The following is a 13,400-nucleotide window of genomic DNA, read 5'->3' on the forward strand; positions in this document are numbered from 1 at the left end:
GGTGGTCTTCTCCTAGTCATCCGGGTGTATCTAGATCTGATTATAACTGGAGAAGGCATCCATGAAACTCAAGAGCTCATGCCCTATCGTTGCGTCAACGAGCTGGTCAATCCTCGGTGGGAGGAAACTGTCTTTCGGGCAAGCTTTGTTCAGGTCAGTGAAGTCTATGCAAATCCTCCACTTTTCATTGGCCTTTTTTACCATCATCACATTCGCCAGCCAATCTAGGTATGTCACTTCTTGGATGAAGCTAATGTCGAGCAGTTTTTGCACTTCTTCATTAATCACTTGCCATTATTTCAATGCAAAGCCCCTCTTCTTTTTCTTCACGGGTCGGTAGTGCGGGTCGGCATTCAAGCAGTGGATGATGACCTCAGTGTCAATCCCTACATGTTTGTTGCTGACAAGGCGAACACATCGACGTTGTCTCTGAGGAGTTGCACAATGTCGTCTCGGAGGCGGCCTTCTAAGAGAGATCCTACTTGGACCATCTTTTCGGGGTTATCGTCGAAGAGGGGCAACTAGACGAGGTCTTCCACGGGCTGGCCACAATGTGTTCACAACTGGTCTCCCAGATCCATGCTTTCTATGGTGAGCACTTCAATGGCGTGTAGTCTCCCTCTACAGGCCATCAAGTAACACTACCTCGCAATTCTCAAGTTTCCTTGTGCTACGCCCACTCCATACGGGGTTGGGAACTTCACGGCCAAGTGGTACATGAAGACTGAGGCTCGTAGAGCATTCAGCGTAGGTCAACTGAGAATGGCATTGTAGGGAGACAAGATGCGGACGACGATGAAGTATGTCATCGTTGTGGTGATGATGAGGTCATCACCTATTAGTAGCAGTAGAGCAATTTTCCCCTCGGGTATCGGTGAGTCCTTAGAGAATCCCACCCGGGGGTGTTGATTGGCGTCAGATGGTCCTTCCTGATGTTGATTTGTTCGAAGGCTTCTTCAAAGAGGATGTCGATCGAGCTCCCTGTGTTCACCAGTATGCGTCGCACCTCAAAGTTAGCGGTCTCGATAGTTATCATGAGGGCGTTGTCATGCGGTGTCTAAACTCCCCTAAGATTGTCGTCAATGAATGTGATGGGAGCATCCTGCCTCTATCTCTTTGGTTCCCTGTCTTCGACCTAATGCAGTCTAGCATAGGCCTTACAAGCTGAGCTGCTCTCTCCTCCAGAGGCCATCCCACCTGAGATGACAGCAATGACTCCAGCTGGGGGAGCTCGGGCTGGTGGTGCATTAGTGCGGTGCTCTTCTCCCCCTTTGGCTTGTGCTCCTTGATGTCTACGAACCCACCAAGGTACCCACGTCGGACAAGGTACTCCAATTGGTGGCGTAGATCGCGACAGTTCTAAGTCTCATAGCCATGGTTTCGATGGAAATTACAGTACTTGTCTTGATTCCTTTTGTTGTTCTAGGACTTCATCTTTACGGGCCACCTAATGAAGCTACGGCCTCGGATCTGCATCAGCATTTTGGCTCACAATGCATTCAAGGGAGTAAAGTTTATGTACAGCGACAGCAGGGTCCTCAACCTGCTCATGATGGTTGTCATGGCTATTGACTGGTCTAGAGTTTGGACCTAAAGGGTCTCAGCATTGAACCTTGCCAAGTATTGCCTCAATGTCTCTTCTTTCCTCTGTCACACTTGCATTAGGTTGGTTGGCATCTTCTAGTGCCTTTGGCTGGTAGCGAACTACGCCAGGAATTGTGTCTCCAACTACTCCTAGAAGGATATGGACTACAGCAAAAGGAAGGCATACCAGGTTCTAGCAACTCCATGAGGATGGCGACGAAGGCCTTGCACATGAGACCCTTGGAGGAGTCATGTAGCATCATTATCGCCTTGAACCCCTCAATGTGATCATTGGGGTCCGAGGCTCCATTATACTTCTCAAACTGTAGGGGTCACCAGCCAACCGAAGGAAGCTTGCCAATGATCTCCTGGACGAAGATGGGTTCCTTTGCGGGTTGGCTGTGGTGCTACTCTGATGGCTGAGCTGTCAGTAGAGCTACGCTTTTATCCGCTTGATCGTGTTCCAGTTTGGCCAACCGCTCTCTTAGTTCTCTAATTTCAGCGTCTCTATCGGTTGGGACCACGTTTGCGGATTTTTCCCCTTTCGGGATCGCAAGTTGATCTCAAACCAAGCTGGATCCGGCTATTGAGATCGGCGGCTATTGTAGATGTGGTCTGAGCCATTCTTTCACTAGTACCTGAGCAGAGTGATGAGATCTACTACGGGCGTCGTGCGTACAAGGCCAGGCTATGGAGTCAGACCTTCTAGATGAATGTGACCATTTGCGGTTGAATTGAGCTCTATACCTGTCTACGTGGCGCCTTTCGTGGTCCTCGATGCAAGTAGCTTGGGGGCGTGTGCCTAGGGGTGAGCACTATTCAGCTAAAACCGAAAAACTAAACCAAAAATTTTAGTTTCGATTTTTAGAATTAGAAATTCGGTTACCGAATTAACTAAACTTTCTATTATTATATGTAATATATAATATGTAATATGTGAGATATAGTATATAATATATTATATATTTGTATATTAATATATAATATAATAAAATTGATTTCATAATATATATATATATATTATATATTATATGTTATAATATATATAATAAAGTATAAATTATTAAAATTTGGTTTTAACCGAAAATCGAACTGAAATTTTTTGTTTTGGTTATTTCGGTTTTTCTATAATTTGGTTTTGGTTCGGTTTTAATTTTTAGTTTGGTTTTTAAATTTTCAGTTTATTCGGTTCGGTTTTTAACCGAATGCTCACCCCTACATGTGCCAATTGCCCCAGCGTCTCCATCATGGTTAGGATACAGTCGACCTTATGCTACATGGCTTGGAACAGTGCAGGACCGACTGTTGCCTGATGCTGGGGCTCTCAAGGCAAGGAGTTGTGGAGTGAGCGGGATCCCCAAGATGGGGAACGGGCTCCAAAGTGGTTGGATGTGTTCTTAGGCATGGTTACTTTTAGTGCACGAAAGGTTAGAGACCCGAGGAGTTGTTCATCGGGTAAGTACACCGATGCTCAAGTCATTAGGATCAAGAAGGATGTGGCCAGGCCAAGCAGGTTGAAATAGCGTTGGTCCGAGAGAGATAGTGCAAAGAGGTATTCAAAGAGTGAAGTTCCAAAAGTCTCTTACCTCAAGCGGGGAGTACCTATTTATAGCTGAGTGTTTGTGTCTTAAATGGATAGAGCTTCCAGGATTGTCGAGATGAGGGCATCCACTGATGTCTTCAGAAGGTTTCCTCTTCCCCGAGGAATTCGCTTCTTTATCACGCAGGACACTTCTTAGTTGTACTCTTCTATTATACGTGGCGCCGATGTGACCAAAAAAGATGAGCAGCCACGAAAATTACCACGTGGATCTTTCAACAACTCAACCATCACCTAACAAGATATTTATATTTTACCCTATAATTTAGCCTCATATATTTTATCTTACCGTATGAATAAAATAAATTTTAAAGAAACAAACAAACAAGGTTTTTTTATTTAAGTATTCATCATCAACAGACAGAGATGATCACTCATTCCCAAGAGTCGATTCTTTTTTGAACAACTAAAATTAATTAAAAACTAGAAGGGTCCTTGTCATTAATTAGATGAACTCCACATAGGAACTTGTGAGAGATTTCTGAAGCAGCCAAGCCAATTTGCCTGACGTAGGAGTTAGGACAACCGACCACAACGCAAGGAGGAATCATAAATGCACAGCTGTGCAACTATCAGTAAACTTTTGCTTCTTTTAAACAGAAGAAAAAAAAGGAAAAGGTTGAAAATCTCTCTAATTTTGTAATGACGCTTTAAGCCTTTTACTGTTTAACATCCATCACTCCTCTTTTTTCAAAAACCAAAAAAAGTCAAAATCTCCTCACTACACGCCACTACCCTATTAAAGCTTCACAGAAAAAGAGAGAGATGCAAATGTATATCACAGCATAAAGCGATCCCAGCACCGATTCATCGCACTTCTCATACAAGGACCCTCTCTTTCTGTATCTGTCCGAGCCCCAGATCGCTCTGTGTGGCTGTGTGTGCAAGAGTGTCGTCTTGAATGGATCAGATACAGCACAACCATGTTATCATAAGAGGAGTGAAGCTCCATATCGCTGAGATCGGAGCAGGTCATTTCTCCACCCATTTTCTTCTCTTCTCTGTTTGTTAAATGTTAAATTATATACCATTTGTCTTTGTTTTGTTTTATGGCACAAATGCAGGCCCGTCTGTGGTAGTTTTCTTACATGGATTTCCGGAGATATGGTATTCCTGGCGGCACCAGATGATCGCAGTGGCAAAAGCTGGGTACCGGGCGATTGCACCTGATTTAAGGGGTTACGGACTATCTGACCACCCACCTCAGCTGGAAAATGCATCCTTCGATGATTTCGCCGACGACATCCTTGCTATGTTGGATTACTTCGGTATCCCCAAGGTAATTAATAACTAAACTTCATCCTGCAGTGCCCTCGACTGCAGCTTTCTCATCTCAGCATTCTTTTGTAGACCTCGTTGGTTTTTCGGTACTCAGCTAACACATTTACTCCCGGGTCCCGCAATAGGCGGGTTTTCCGAAGGTGCTTAAATTGAATTGGGATCTGCTTCTCACAGAATTCTCACGGTCCCACTTTTTATTGGGAACATTTCCCCCTAAATTATAAATACAAGTATGGGAGATGTTCACGATGTGCGGCCAGGACGCCCAGGACATGCTGTGAACACAGTGTGAGGTGCGCTTTGTGAAGAGCATATCTGTAAATTAGGGGTGAGAATAATTCAGTTAAAACCGAATAACCGAACCAAAATTTTTAATTTCGATTTTTTTAATTCAACTTTGTTTTGGATTTTGAATAATTCGATTTTCGGTTTTAATTTTTAGAATTAGAAATTCGATTAACCGAATTAATCGAACTTTGGTATATATATGTAACATATAATGTATAATATATTATATTATTTATGTATTAATATATAATATATTGAAATTTACTTTCATAATATATATATTTTAATATAGTATATATTATATGTTATAACATATAATATAGTATATACATTATTAAAATTCGGTTTTAATCAAAAACTGATCCGAAATTTTTTATTTTGGTTTTTATATAATTCGGTTTCAGCTCATTTTTATTTTTTTACTTTGCTTTTAAAAGTTTTGCAGACCAAATAAATTGAATGCTCAGCCCTAGTAAATGGTTTATTCACCCTCCAAGAGGGTATTGGTTTCTTAGGTACCAACAGGTAGTCAGGTACCATCAGTTGGTACATTAGCTGGTAATCCTAGCGGATACGTTGAATCGAGTCCCACTATTACCACCTAGCTTAGAGAGTTATTAATGTGTTGTATTGATACAAAAAAAAAAATACTGTCCGAAAAATCTGCTTACCATGCAACCATTATAGTGGCATAGCAGGTTGGTCAATTATCTAATTAACCAATTTACCATGTCAGATACCACATATTAACAGGTCTTAATTCAAAACAGGTTAAACAACTTCATAGTTTGAATAAAAACATCCATTCTCACTTAAATTTTTCCATGGATGTTGCACAGGCTTTCCTGGTCGGAAAAGATTTTGGAGCCTGGCCTGCTTACTTGGTTTCTTTACTGCATCCGGAGAGGGTGTCCGGAGTTGTATCATTGGGCGTGCCATTCTTCATCCCAAGGCCCAATCCATTCGATGACTTCCCCGAAGGATTCTACATCTTGAAGTGGAAGGTACTCTTCTTCATTCTCCTATTCTCTCATTCCGTTGTAATAGTGGTTGTTGTGGATCACATTGATAACTACAATTGTGGGATAAATATGTTTATGTGTTTCCCAGTTAAAACTTGTCAATTAAGTGAGATTTCAGAGTTATTGTATGTTACATGTTACCCAGATAAAGAGAGTGCTGAGAGGGAGAGAATGCTTATTGGCATGTAGGAAGTTTAAGTAACCAATACTCTCTAGTGTCCTCGATTACCATGAAACCCAATATAACAGCAAGCGAATGCGGATATCATGCCCAACTTACTCCCGCTAAATACCAGCAAACAACGGGGCCTAAGAGACCTCCTAAGCAAAGAAGCAAACAGATCAGATATAAGCTGGCTGCTATTTTGTTGAATGATGTGGAAGAGAACAATAAATCATTTGTTACCATTTTGTTCAACAGTGGTTCTACTTATTATCAGATTTCTATCTCCTTGATGGTAGGAACCAGGAAGAGCAGAAGCGGACTTTAGTCGTTTCGATGTTAAAACGGTGCTGCAGAACATCTACATTCTCTTCTCTGGTAGTGAATTGCCAATAGCAAAAGACGGCAAGGAGATTATGGACTTGGTGGAACCATCTACCCCTCTACCTCCCTGGTTCACAGAGGAAGATCTTGCAGCCTACGCATCTTTATATGAGAATTCTGGGTTCAGTGCTCCATTGCAAGTTCCTTACAGGTAATTAAGTACTTTGTTGGATTTTAATCTCGTTAGAAATTAAATTCAATGGGGTTTGACTGATTAATTATATGAGAAAAGAAAAAAAACTGCATACATGTCTTGAAAAATAGTTTTTTCTCTTTACTAAAACTAGTTTTCAACTTGTCCCACACTGAAAAATTACAAAACTTGTTTTGAGTTTTTAAATAGAAGCTTATTTACACTCCTTAAACATAAAGAGGAGAGTATTGAAGCTTGCTACAACGCAACGTGTACGCGCGCGTGTGCGGCACAATGAGGCGCTTTAGAGGCACACTTTGCTCTTTGTGCGCATGTCTCGCAAAGAGCAGCCTTGACCTCTAGTGCAAGGCTGACCGTTGATGTTTCAAGAATCACGATTCAATCAGGTGTGATAAAGAGGCACTATTCAAGGTTAACGGTCATTAACTGTTAACTACCTTTCCTCTGCTCCATGACTCTTCAAAAATTATTTAAGGAGTGTGAGCATTTATACACAAGTTTTCGTAAAAAAATAAAAATAAATAAACACTCTTGTCTCTCTCAGTTCAACAATAAACTCAGTAAAACTGAGTGAAGGCGGCAAATTTCCGTGACCCCATTTTTCCAACAACCCCCTCTGGTTGATAGAAATGCATTAATTCTATTAGCACCATCTTGCAGAAATGCCTTGGCTCTGTTACCTGTCTAGTTTAAGGAACTTATCTTCTGGGTTTGGTTCAGGTCATTGCACAAGGAAATTACGATAACTGATCCAAAAGTTGAGGTTCCAACTTTACTGATCATGGGTGGAAAGGACTACATTCTCAAATTCCCCGGGCTTGAAGAATACATTACGAGCGGAAAGGTAAAGGACCATGTTCCTGATTTGGAAATTAAGTTCTTTCCTGAAGGAACCCATTTCATCCAGGAGCAATTTCCAGACCAGGTGAACCAGCTCATCACCACATTCCTCAATGGTCATATTTGTTCCTAGAACTAGAAGATTATATGCTGCATCAAATCAAACTCAGAAGACGAAGAATTCTGTGTAACATCACTAAATCTATTGGTTTAAAATTTCTAATTATCATGCTCCATGAAAAGGATTCGAAATTCAGTGGTACTAGGCCTAAGACTTGAAACTTATCATGGATACAAGAGAAGAGTTCATAGCTCAAGTTGAATTTCATTTCCCCATGAATTTGCCTCCCAATTTTCACAAACCAACAATCCAACATACACAGTCACGGCAAACTGGAAACAATAAAACTGCAGTGGTGACGCCAGCATCTTCAGAATTTGCTCCTAACTAGTTTGTTGAGCGCTTTAGCCCTGTGGAATGGTTGATTTATCATTTATCTAACTTCCTTATCGTGTTTGAAATGAACTCATTTAATTTTTCCTTTTTACATTTTGACTCCGTGAAAGACAAACATTTTCCACGGGTGCTAACTGTAGGAAAATGGTATTCCTTTCATTTTCTGGAAGAACACAAACACGCATCAAGTCAAGGCTTAGAAGCTCAACTCTCTAGGGTTTTCTACTTTGTGAGCAAAAGATGGGATTACACATTTAGGTCCAAATTACAAGCACCATTAGGCATTATTACAACCTAGACACCACTGTATCTATACAAATAAATTTACAAAGTGGAACTTTCATGTAAAGAACTTCTCATACATGTGTCTTTTCCACCTAGAATAGAGTTTCAAAGTTCATAGGCAGGGAACCTGGCTTCAGCTGGCTCTATCATGTCCAGGAAAAGATAAGCCATACCTCCAATCCCTTCAAATAGTGAGTAGGGACGATCACCTCCATGCATCTTCCCTTCAGATATAAGCCTGTTAGCCCTGTCAAGTAGAAAGCACGCAAATGCCCTGGCCCTGTACAAATATTCCACATTACCAGTCTGTCGGTAGAGTGAAAGGAATGTGTAAGCATTCCCACTGATGCCATGGCAAATCCCAACTCTCTTAAGCAGCCCCCTCTTCCAGATCACCTCTCCAGCCGCCTCAGCTGCTTTCAGAAACTCGTCACCCCCAAAAACCTGATCAATTTAACATGCTTTAGTGGCAATTCTAAACAACGGTTGTAAAAACAGAGAACCTAGCTCCAACAGATTCAGAGAACTAGCATTAGTTAATTCCTGCATCTAAAACATAATATCCCCCCAAGTCACTGACAACTAAATTCAGTTAATTTAAAGGAGAAATCAACTGAGATTTGAGTAATTTGGTTGAAGAAAGACCAGTTGAATTTTAGGAGAAGCTATAAAGCATAGATTTAAGTTGTGTTTGGTATCACTGTCATTTCAGGCTGAAACATTTTGAGTAGTGTGGGTGGTGCAAGTTTCAATGGTTAGAGGAGAAACTTGTTTGGTTAACACTATGTTTACAGTTTCATCAGCAATGCTGACTAGGCATTTCTAGTAGATATGTGTCTGGTATGTCCTGTTTCACATTGAAGTGTTTAAAGTAAACTTTTTAATTCTATGTAACACCAATCACACTTCCAATTACTGTAATGCCAATCTAAGTGACAAGAATTTTCCAAATCCAAGATTTCATCAGATTTTATTTTTCTCCAATGTAACACCAATCACGTTGAAGTGTTGTATGATACATGATGCACCGTATCAATTCATCACCATGCCACATCGGATGACAGGTAAGTGCCATATCAGCTAAAACATTGTGAGATGCAATGGCTGGTGGGGGAAACCTCAATTTGACGTTTCCTCCAATGCCACCTCGTTGCTATTTTCAGACAAAACGTTTTTTGACTGTTTTGAGTTAAAACAGTCTCAACCAAATAAAAAATTCCCATTGCAATTCAAAATGCCTAGGTGGCACTGTTGTGGCAGGGTTTCAGCTGGAAACGGCAATGGTACCAAACATACCCTTATAAACTCATCAGTGTCAACATTCCTTGGATTGACCATAAAATCCCATTGCACCTGTCAGACAATCCAAACCATTTTCACCAAGAAAAATGTGGAATAAGATTGCCGAATATATGCAATTCCAGTATCTAGCACAATCATAGAGAATCTCAACATTTGTGCCCAACCAAGGCATATTCTCCTTTTCCTAATTATACAAAACCACCAGTCAGCTATCCATCATTTACCAAACATTGAACCCATCCCTGCAAGTATGATCAATTACCTAGTAGCTATACTTGATAACTATCAAAAGAAGCTTACCTCAGCAGCTTTGACAAGGGTTAGAGTGACACCAGGAGCACCATGACACCAATGCACAAGGCGATCATTGTCACTGCCCTCGCTCGAGGGGTAATTCCCACTGGAAAAGCGATTCTTAATCATGTAGCGTAGGGTACCCTTGACATCTTCCTGCTCATCCGGCTTCAATTCCATGCCCATCAAAACATGCATAATCCCGGCCAATCCATGGGCTGCACCCCAGTACTTCTTTCCATGCCATTCAAACATCAAGGGGCAGCTACCTTTGTTGGATAATCGTCTTCCATCCTTGATGATTTCGTTCACCACTGGACCCTATATAATGTTTACCCAAATTCTCGTATCAAATACATGAAGCTCCTTTTCAATCAAGGATCAAACCGGAGCACCATGTATGAAAGGGGAGAGAGAAGGTCTTACTGTTCGGGTAGAAGGAATGGTTCCTTCACCAATGTGTTTGTTTAAGAATGAACATGCCCACAAGAACCCAGCTCTCCCGTACAACAATTCATTCGGAACGTCGTTAGGAAGTTTAATCTATTCAGGTGAACATGGAAAAGAGACAATCCAATTGGTGAAAAGCCAACAAGTTGAGAACCAAATGCAAGAAATTGGTTATCAAGATTGAAGAATGAAATCACAGAGTAGATATGAAGACTATTACCTCTTTAAATTGGGTTAAGTAATAACTAAGCAACCGTTCGTCTCCGGCATGTTTTGCAATGACAGCGCCAAGAGCACATACACCGGCTCGCCCACATATAAACGTCACGTACCTACCATCCACGGACAATATAAATGAAAACAATTAAAGCAAAACTACAGAGACAAAAACAGAGAGAGAGAGAGAGAGAGAGAGAGAGAGAGAGAGTACTTGGAACCACTGGAAGCAGAGTCACAAGCCTTGACAATCTCAGAGCAAAGGTTGAGATCATTTTTGTTCTTAGTGACTTGATAAGCTTTGAAAAGCAAGAAAGCCGTCCCCAGAGCACCCGTATAGAGTGTGAAGTCACTCAAGCGTCGCCTACTGAATCCCCACGTATTCGTCACAATCTGTTGAAAAGAACACAATTAAAGCATAACAAACACCTGGGGTAGGGGTTCGAACCACCATTAGTCATTTGATCCTATTGTTCGACTGCAAGTACCGTTTCCTTAAGATCCAAAGCCGTTCTTTTGAATTTCTCCGCGACAGTTGGGTAGGGAAGAGAAAGGAGCTTCCGGAGCGAATCTCCGACGCCTTCGGGTGCTGTTTCCTCGGTTGTCTCGGCAACGAAATCCGGCATTTCGTTAGGGAAGAAACGGTCGGCCATCTCCCTTTTTCTCTTTATATTACGCTCGCTGATCATCGAGTTCGATTCTTTCCGTTCCTCAGCCAGAACGATAGTAAAAAAAAAGCTCTTCGGAAATTTGATCAGTTCTTCAGGCTCTCGACAGATTTCCCCAAAGGAAGACTGGAAAAGGATCAAGGACGTGAGAACTGAGAACGCGCAGATTGACGAATATACCCCTAAATATAACACGTGCCGGAGCATTTATAAACATTGTGGGGCGGAGATGTGGTTTCAACTTTTCAAGCGCGACAATTTAAGTGGCACGTGAAAAGATATAAATACCTTTTAAATATTATTTAATTTTCTTTATCAGTCATCCGCTAAAATCATAACAAATCATCAAATTTTTTATCCCTTTTAATTTTTCCCTCTAATAAAAGATAATCAATCAAATAGCAAACTGAACAAGAATGATACGATGCAGAAAGAGAGAAATTAGGTGAGAAGGAGAAGGTGGTATGAAGCTCAAAAATTAAAGTTAATGGGAGCGGAAGAAGAGGCGGGTAACTGCAATGACAACAACCGCTATCATTTCTATTTACTTTATTCAATTTCTGTATCGTTTTACTCAAATTTTGATTTTCCGTATTGAAAATCACTGAATCCAAATGGGCTCTTGACTTCTTCGACTCTATCCGAAGCAGTAGATCAATCTAATGTTACCCAGGTTAGATCGATCGATCTTGATTTCAGTCATGACATGTCTTAATTATATCTTTCTAGTTATGTATTCTTTCTGTCTTATTGATAATTTTATCTTCAATACATTCATTCTGTCGGACACCGACATGATTGGAACAAAAGAAGAGACTCTTTTAATCTGAAATCACTCGATCATTACTGTTGGATTTCTCTGAAAAATTAGAAATATTAGATTCCTCAAAATGCTCATCTCATCTGTATTGACATACCAAGAAGGGAGTGATGACTATCCAGAGAAATCAATCGATGAAAACGACTCTTCAGTTTGGTCTTTTCAGGCTAACGCAAGTAGTATTAAAAAAGATTACAAAGGCGAAGACATCAATGAAGAAGATGACGTTGATGAAGAAGAAGATTACAATGGAGAGGAAGAAGATGGAAAGATAGGACCATTTGTGGATGAACTCGGTGAAGGGCTGAGCAAGATGAATGTGAGGGAGAAGAAAATGCTAAAGTTTACAAGGAAGCTTACTCGATTTGTTTACAACAGCGATGACGAAATAGAAGGGGAAGAAGAGGTTACAGAGATGAGTTCTTTGCAGCTTCATCCAATGGAGATTCAGGTGAGACATTGAAATTGGACAGGAAGCCAAGACACAAAAGAATTAGGCCCGGCTAGGAGCTGGAACCTTGGGCACGCCACATCTGTACTGGGGATTTACTTGACACAGTTCTCATTAGAATATTAAAAAAAAAAGAATGATCTGGAACAATTCCAACCATCCAAAGAGTGGGCTGTCAGAAAAGATCGCGTTTCTGGTGTTTGTGATAAAGAGTTTGGGCTCTATTTCATCTCCTTGAGGAAGAAGATGATGAACAGTGTGTTTAATTTCTAAGAGTTATTTTGATATTTTCAAAAGTCTTAAATCACACATGAGATCACGTGATATACATAACTGACGATCCATTAACTACAGGTATTTGATTTTGAAAGTTCAAATACTAAATTATCGCATTTTAAAATTTAGGGACCAAATTATCACTCGAGCTAAAGTACAGGACACTAATTGGGAATTTTCCCTTTTAATAACTAATATCTTTTTTTTGTGTAACATTATCTTATTTAACCTAACCAAACAATTGCCGTTTCTCTAAATACCAAGGCCCACAGGCCACGGCCCATCCCATGTGCACAGTAAAGTCCACATACAAGACCCAATTAAAGTGAACATGACAAGGTCCATCAGGCCCAAAACTATGTAAACCCCACCACTTTCCAGTTCCCACAAAGACCCAAGGTACATCAGGAATTAGTATCAGCTCTCAAGAAGTTGAGCAAGTTATAAAATACCATTCCTACCATCGAAAGTTTTAATTAATTAAAAAGTATGTAACATATAATCTGAACCAGAGGGACTTAAACAAAGCTTAGCTCATTATTATGACTGAAGCTCAGTTTCAAAATAGTATAAATATAAATAAGTACAAATTCATATAAAATACAAGATTTTACATTCTACCGAGAAGATTACAAATATAAATATGTACAATACAAATATAAGACTTAAAAATACGGTATTAAAGATTTTATACAGGGCATTTACATTTGCACTCTTCCCAAACGGAGCCTAAATAACCGATTCTTCTCACTGTTATAAAATTGCTTGAATTCAAAGTTGTACACAAATGGATTGGCTAATCTTGATTCTAGGATTGCTTCTTCTAACATTACAAGAGAATGTTATGACATTGTGAACTCATAAC

At 40.3% G+C, this 13,400-nt stretch overlaps 3 protein-coding genes across 4 annotated transcripts; 2 read left to right on the forward strand and 1 right to left on the reverse strand.

Annotated features, from left to right (window-relative positions):
- Nucleotides 1-3,915: 3,915 nt before the first annotated feature.
- LOC104588880 (epoxide hydrolase 1-like) lies at nt 3,916-7,650 on the forward strand. The gene is made up of 5 exons (XM_010247003.3): nt 3,916-4,155; nt 4,249-4,463; nt 5,593-5,757; nt 6,238-6,473; nt 7,197-7,650. The coding sequence occupies exons 1-5, from the start codon at nt 4,086-4,088 to the stop codon at nt 7,447-7,449; spliced, it is 939 nt and encodes a 312-aa protein (XP_010245305.1). The 5' UTR covers nt 3,916-4,085; the 3' UTR covers nt 7,450-7,650.
- A 322-nt stretch (nt 7,651-7,972) lies between these two features.
- LOC104588879 (lanC-like protein GCL2) lies at nt 7,973-11,127 on the reverse strand. The gene is made up of 6 exons (XM_010247001.3): nt 10,809-11,127; nt 10,535-10,713; nt 10,325-10,436; nt 10,081-10,197; nt 9,661-9,975; nt 7,973-8,502 (listed from the first exon to the last, which is right to left on the reverse strand). The coding sequence occupies exons 1-6, from the start codon at nt 11,007-11,009 to the stop codon at nt 8,164-8,166; spliced, it is 1,263 nt and encodes a 420-aa protein (XP_010245303.1). The 5' UTR covers nt 11,010-11,127; the 3' UTR covers nt 7,973-8,163.
- A 149-nt stretch (nt 11,128-11,276) lies between these two features.
- On the forward strand, nt 11,277-12,787 carry LOC148803485 (uncharacterized). 2 transcript variants are annotated; one of them, XM_088886811.1, is made up of 3 exons: nt 11,277-11,497; nt 11,639-11,661; nt 11,975-12,722. In XM_088886811.1, the coding sequence occupies exons 1-3, from the start codon at nt 11,476-11,478 to the stop codon at nt 12,269-12,271; spliced, it is 342 nt and encodes a 113-aa protein (XP_088742937.1). In that variant the 5' UTR covers nt 11,277-11,475; the 3' UTR covers nt 12,272-12,722. The 2 variants fall into 2 exon arrangements, 1 of the variants encoding a protein (XP_088742937.1); XR_016071214.1 differs by having other exon boundaries at nt 11,277-11,661; nt 11,961-12,787.
- Nucleotides 12,788-13,400: the final 613 nt, after the last annotated feature.

This window comes from Nelumbo nucifera, chromosome 1, assembly GCF_055504915.1.
Source record: "Nelumbo nucifera cultivar China Antique chromosome 1, China Antique-T2T, whole genome shotgun sequence".
Classification (NCBI taxonomy): domain Eukaryota; kingdom Viridiplantae; phylum Streptophyta; class Magnoliopsida; order Proteales; family Nelumbonaceae; genus Nelumbo; species Nelumbo nucifera.

Excerpts from the sequence above, each read along its gene's own strand:
- LOC104588879 (XM_010247001.3), bottom strand. The coding sequence starts at position 11,009 with ATGATCAGCGAGCGTAATATAAAGAGAAAAAGGGAGATGGCCGACCGT. Across the intron at positions 10,714-10,808 it reads CTTTGGATCTTAAGGAAACG|ATTGTGACGAATACGTGGGG; the intron begins GTACTTGCAGTC and ends TCTTTTCAACAG. Across the intron at positions 9,976-10,080 it reads CCATTCCTTCTACCCGAACA|GGTCCAGTGGTGAACGAAAT; the intron begins GTAAGACCTTCT and ends AACATTATATAG.
- LOC104588880 (XM_010247003.3), top strand. The coding sequence starts at position 4,086 with ATGGATCAGATACAGCACAACCATGTTATCATAAGAGGAGTGAAGCTC. Across the intron at positions 4,156-4,248 it reads TATCGCTGAGATCGGAGCAG|GCCCGTCTGTGGTAGTTTTC; the intron begins GTCATTTCTCCA and ends GCACAAATGCAG. Across the intron at positions 6,474-7,196 it reads CCATTGCAAGTTCCTTACAG|GTCATTGCACAAGGAAATTA; the intron begins GTAATTAAGTAC and ends GGTTTGGTTCAG.
- LOC148803485 (XM_088886811.1), top strand. The coding sequence starts at position 11,476 with ATGGGAGCGGAAGAAGAGGCGG. Across the intron at positions 11,498-11,638 it reads GGGAGCGGAAGAAGAGGCGG|TAGATCAATCTAATGTTACC; the intron begins GTAACTGCAATG and ends TATCCGAAGCAG. Across the intron at positions 11,662-11,974 it reads ATCAATCTAATGTTACCCAG|GCTAACGCAAGTAGTATTAA; the intron begins GTTAGATCGATC and ends TGGTCTTTTCAG.